At 38.6% G+C, this 6,000-nt stretch overlaps 1 protein-coding gene across 3 annotated transcripts in view; it reads left to right on the forward strand.

The window, feature by feature from the left end:
- LOC116507994 (cytochrome b5 reductase 4) overlaps positions 1-5,658 on the forward strand; it is a 40,012-nt gene extending 34,354 nt beyond the window's left edge. The window contains exons 14-16 of one of the 3 annotated variants that reach the window (XM_032216430.1): positions 1,683-1,769; positions 4,142-4,306; positions 5,045-5,658. In XM_032216430.1, coding sequence (XP_032072321.1) covers positions 1,683-1,769; positions 4,142-4,306; positions 5,045-5,099 — 307 coding nt within the window. In that variant the 3' untranslated portion in view covers positions 5,100-5,658. Of the gene's footprint in view, positions 1-1,682; positions 1,770-4,141; positions 4,307-5,044 lie in introns of those variants that run through there. The other 2 variants (XM_032216431.1, XM_032216432.1) reach the window with 2 other exon arrangements.
- The last annotated feature ends 342 nt before the right edge of the window (positions 5,659-6,000 follow it).

Genomic DNA, 6,000 nt, shown 5'->3' on the forward strand with positions numbered 1-6,000 from the left:
GTTTAACCACCACATGCAATAAATAGTGAGATGTACAGCACGCCACAGACTGCATCTGGGAATGGACATAGAGGTAATGCCAGACGCAGAGCCACTGAAAAATCCATAGGCAAGGCATTTTACTAATAAAGCATCAGTTTCTCATGCAACTTGTTTTATGGTTATAAAACTCAACAAACCAGTCCCTTGGCATGGATGTGCCATGGCAGAACTCAGCACACCTTCCTGTTGTCTGTCAAAGGGAGATTGCCTGTAAATATTTCCCTTTAATAAATTTTGTGATGATCACACTGGCTTTCAACCACTTTTGGGGGGAATCTAATAAGTACAACAATTCTGCTTTATCCAGCAGTGATCCTTTGAGGGCATATGGGGAAAATGCCCTTCCTTCCTTCCTTCCTTCCTTCCTTCCTTCCTTCCTTCCTTCCTCCCTTCCTCCCTTCCTCCCTCCCTCCCTTCCTACCTACCTACCTACCTACCTACCTACCTACCTATCTACCTACCTATCTACCTCATGACACATTGATTGTAGTCTAGAGCCATTATTTTTGTATCTACACCATCTCTAATGTTTGGCTAGAATAGAAACTTTCCTGGCATAGCCGAAAATCACACGATCAACTTCATAAATGCATGTTATCCTTTGGCTGAGATGCCGTGAGATTCCTGTTCTCTATGGCAATCAAATTGCTGAAATAGTGGGCCTGGGTACTTGAGAGACCGCCTACTGCCAATCACCTCCACCAGACCGATTCGATCGCATCGATTAGGCCTCCTCCGAATCCCATCTTCCAGCCAGTGCAAACTGGCAACTACCCGGAGGAGGGCCTTCTCGGTGGCTGCTCCGTCCCTTTGGAACGAACTCCCCGTGGAGATTCGGACCCTCAACACCCTCCAATCCTTCCGCGCTGCTGTAAAGATCTGGCTGTCCCGGCTGGCCTGGGGCTAAGATTATAGCCCCACTCGAATGGTGTGATTGTTGCGTTTTTTTCTCTTTTAATATGCTGTATTGTTTACTGTTTGTCGTTTTCCCCCTCCCTTTTGAATTGTGAGCCGCCCTGAGTCCCTTCAGGGAAAAGGGCGGCATACAAATAAAGGTAAATACAAATAAATACAAAATAAAATACGAAATGAGTTTCGCCTAATTTCATTGCCTTTACTGACTCCTTATAACTCTGAACTAAACCTGCCCCCCACTTTCTTAAATATGGGCTTTCCATATTTAATAATTGGTGGAATAATGAAAAATGATATTCTATTTCTATTTTTAAAAGGCTAGAATATGTACTTATAACCCCCATGAAATGATAAGACAGTTGAGAAGGATTAATTTGTCTTTCTCCGTTCAAGAAAGAGAACGAAGTGGGATGGGATGGATTGTCCCAGTGGATAAAGGGGAGCACCCTTTCATAAGGGACTCAGTTGTTCTCCCAAAATACCATTTATACAGGATTCTGTATTGTTCAAATGAAGGGATATGAGCAAAGAAAGGGCAAATAGAAAGCTGGAACCATGACATCTTACTATTTTTGTGTGTTTCGGAGATCTGCTTCTAGAATTGAATAAGTGGATTAGCTAAAAGCATTCTGGGAATTCTTACTGAGGTGTTCAGGGTTGTGATTTTCAAAGAATACTGTTTGTTTTTAAAAGCTGAACATTAAATATTGAAATATCCTCTTAAGGGCAGTAAAAATGATGTTCTTCAACAAAACAGAAGATGATATACTTTGGAAAAGTCAGCTGGAGCAGTTAGCCCTTAAGGACGCAAGGTAATTAATAGTTTCCAGAAACTGATGTATACAATAACTTTGTATTTTTTTTTATCCTGATATATTGAAGTTCTATCTGCTGTTCACAATATAAGAATGTGATGCAAAAGCTCAAAATTTAAGTGGGGACTTTTTGGGGGACGGTAACAGCATTTCATGCACCTTTGACGTTTAGTCATGCCGGCCATATGACCATGGAGACATCTTTGGACAGTGCTGGCACTTCGGCTTTGAAACATAGATGAGCTCTGCCACCAACAGTCGGGAACGACTAGCACATATGTGCGAGGGGAACCCCCCTCTCTCTTTTACGGAAGAATCAGTGGAGTTGGAAGGGCACTATTTGGCTGCCAAATCTGAGCCCCTGTCTCACTCAGAAATCCAATTAAAGTATCCATGTTAAATGACCAGCCACTTGGACAGTGAAGGAAGGACTCTGCCTCTCTTAGTATTTTGTTCTGCTATCAAAATCCATTGTTCCATGCCCTACCCTCTAGAATAATGGAGACATAATCATAATTATTTTAATTGTTTCTGAACTTTGTGGCTGCATTCTATGTCTCTTTGATATCTCTAACATACAATATTTTTATTTATTAAATTTGTTTGCTGCCCATCTCACCACAAGGTGTATTGTATATATGCTGATATCTATATAAGCATTCATACAATACAATATGTATGCTAATAGTTATGGCATTCCGGGATTGTCTATATATACACTGAGTTAAATAAATGAATTGCCAGTGTTGGGTGAAGGTAAGGCTAATAATAAGAGCAGATAATACCCTCTCCTGTATGCAAAAGTAACAGGTTCTATTTTTATACTCCTAAGAACTGAATGTCTATATAAAACAGGTTCAAGTAGAACCTGTTACTTGCGTGGCATGACAAAACCGTGGTCCACTAAAGCGCGCCCAACGAAAGCGCGTACGTGACGTCATCAGCAGCGCGACAAATACGACCGCGGGAAAAAAGGGCGCTTTAAAAAGCGCTTTTAAAGCAAGCCGATTCACGTAAAGGTAAGGGTTAGGGTTAGGTTTAGGGTTACGTTAAACGTTAGGGTTAGATTAAGGGTTAGGTTAAGGGTTAGCGTTAGGTTTAGCGTTAGGTTAAGGGTTAGGTTTAGGGTTAGGTTTAGGGTTAGGTTAAGGGTTAGGTTTAGGGTTAGGTTTAGGGTTAGGTTTGGGGAGGTTAGGTTTAGATTAACGCGTTAATTTTAACTTTACCGCTCACAGCGTGCTGTTTTCGTCGCGCTGTGATGACGTCACGTACGCGCTTTCGTCGAGCGCGCTTTAGTCCACCGCGGTTTTGTGGTGGAACCGTTACTTGAGAGCAAAATTCATTAGCTCTGTAATATGTTCTAAAAATAGACAGCCAGAATATTTGAAAATGATTCATACGTCAAATAAATGGCTGTCCTAGCACCTTATCTTAATAATCAACTTTTCAAAGGGCGTCCAGACCTTTTGTGAGCAGTCATTCACTCTGATTGGCTCAAGGAATAAATGTTGCTTTTTCAAGAGGCAACAGGACTTTTTTTTGGGGGGGGGGAGACATTTCGCTTCCTCAGATGAGAAGCGAAACATCTTCAAAGAAAAACAAAGTCCGGTTGCCACTTGAAAAAGCACCTTTGGGACAAGGAAGAGAATAGGATGCAATTTCCTCCTGTTCAGTGGTCTTTTTGAAGTCCCTAAAAATCTACTTCAGATTAAAGACACTCCAGGACAATGTAACAGTGTGCGGAGAAAAACAATTTGACTTTTAGTAGTGATCTCAACCCATTTAGCCGATGGAAAGGCCCCACTGGATCCAGCTTGTTGCATTATTGTGCCAGTAGTGTAGAGTATAAAGGAGAACTATCCAGGATATGTATGCCAATTCACTTTCTTACTGGAAGTACAGATAGTCCTCATGTAGCAACCACAATTGGGACTGGCAACTTGATCATTAAACAAAGTTGCTTTAAGCACTTAAGGCAGTGTTTCTCAACCTTGGCAACTTGAAGATGACTGGACTTCAATTCCCAGAATTCCCCAGCCAGCGAATGCTGGCTGGGGAATTCTGGGAGTTGAAGTCCAGACATCTTCAAGTTGCCAAGGTTGAGAAACACTGACTTAAGGTCTTACTTTAGCATTTATTTGGCTTTGTGGATCTGTGAAGGTCCTAAATGTGAAGATTGGTAGTAAAGTTACTTTTTCATCACCATCTTAATTGCTGACAGTCACTGTGCAAGGCAGTTGCTAGCGGAGAACTTACCTTTTTGGTCTGCATGAATTGGTATTTACATGAGGATGATGGAATGCATGCGGATTTCTAAGCATTTGAAATGTGCATTTTAAACATTGGTGTCTTTAATTATTGTTTCTCAGGTTTGACATTCAGTTTGTTCTCTCAGAGCCAAAGAAAAACTGGCCAGGCAAACAAGGAAAAATCTCCCTCTCTCTGCTTTATGAATTTGTGAAAAGAAGTAAACCTGAGTCTAAAATACTTATATGCATTTGTGGTCCATTTCCATTTATGGAACAAGGAATACAGTAAGTGAAATGCGAACAGGAGATAAATACTGTTCAACTGAATCTTTTGTACATTGCATATTTTAAAAAACTGAAACATTCACCCTCACACTTTATGTGAAATGTTTTTCATAAGTAGGGAAGAGTACATTAAATACATGGACAAATGTATATCACAGTTTGCTTTACTGCTGTTTGAATCATTGTGGATTCAATTGCATTTTGTGGATATTTTAACTCAGGTTATGTAAGTATGTAACCTCCATAACAGAGTATATATGAACATATGATTTTTGTTAATTGCTGTTGCTTAAGCCATGGCTCATTGGACAAGCCATCTTTTGCCACATAAAGCCTTTAGTTTGGCCAGATTGATCTATATTTACACTTATCAGTATGAATCAGTAATTAAGGCTAATATTCAAAGGATCTATTTGGAAGCAATTTTCAATAACCTTTGCACCACTAAATGAATATATGACTGTGTTTTAAAAAGAACTACATTTATAGTTCCTATTGAACTTTGATTTAGTTTTCAATTGTGAAACAGGTCAAATAAAAACTTTAAACAAAATTAATATAGTAAATTTGACAAATGAACTTTCTCTTCTTCATTCCATACCTTAAGAATTGGCATGCCTGCCAGAGTAGACTTTTAATAAACTTACAGCTTATGAGGAAATTAAAACAGACTTCTACATTACTTTCTCCACACAAACTATATTGGGGCTAATTTTCCTTTAATACATTTTGTTTCAGGTTTTTGCAAACTCTTGGACACTCGGGTAATGAAGTACATTGTTTTACCAAATAACAAAAAGAGAACATTGGAACTCCTGTACATATATTTTCATCATCATATTTATTACTTTCATTCGAAGTTCGGCAAGAAAATATTATGCATGAATAATGTTCATTTTAATATAAGTACTTGAATTCTGTATTTTCGGTCAAGAAATAATTTTATATTCTGCTTATTTGTAATGATATTTATCTTTGCTACAATGTGAACTGAAATATTTTAGATAAATTAGCTCATTTTATATGCATTGAGCAAAATGGATTCTAACCTCCATTGAATAAGGTTTAGTAGCATTCCTTTGCACTGATAAGCACCAGATACCTTTTCTCTTAAGTTATAATTTTGTTACTGTAAAACACCTTACTGGCAATATATCAGAAGAGTACATATAAAGTGGTTAACTCAGGAAAAAGATTGGTTACAATATAATCCTATTAATATGAAGCTCTAGTGTTAGAAATGTTAGCTTTGTGTTCTTACTCACGATATATACATTTTATATAATGAATTACTTTTTGTATAAGACTAATAAAGCAAGGAAGTGTTACATTAAAAAGAAATATTTGTATTATTTCAGTCTTCTGTATTGACTTTAGGAGATTAAGAACTGTTTGACATCCCATATTCTGTTGTAAATGTGTTTTTTTTCCCCCCCGTTGTAAATGTGTTTTTATTTTCCATTTCATTTTCGTACAGTCACATATATACTGTGCATAACCGGGGCCTATAACATTAAACAATAAACACAGCCATTCCTCTTGTCGACAATACCCCCCAAAATAGAAACCCAATGTACCTCTTCGACCCTCCATACACCCTTTCTTTCGCCCCCCTCCAACTTTCCTTCTTCCCTCCATCATTCCCCTCTACCCTACTTCCCCTCCCCCTCTACCACTCCTCTCTCCCGATACAC

The sequence above is a fragment of the Thamnophis elegans genome, chromosome 4, assembly GCF_009769535.1.
Source record: "Thamnophis elegans isolate rThaEle1 chromosome 4, rThaEle1.pri, whole genome shotgun sequence".
Lineage (NCBI taxonomy): Eukaryota > Metazoa > Chordata > Lepidosauria > Squamata > Colubridae > Thamnophis > Thamnophis elegans.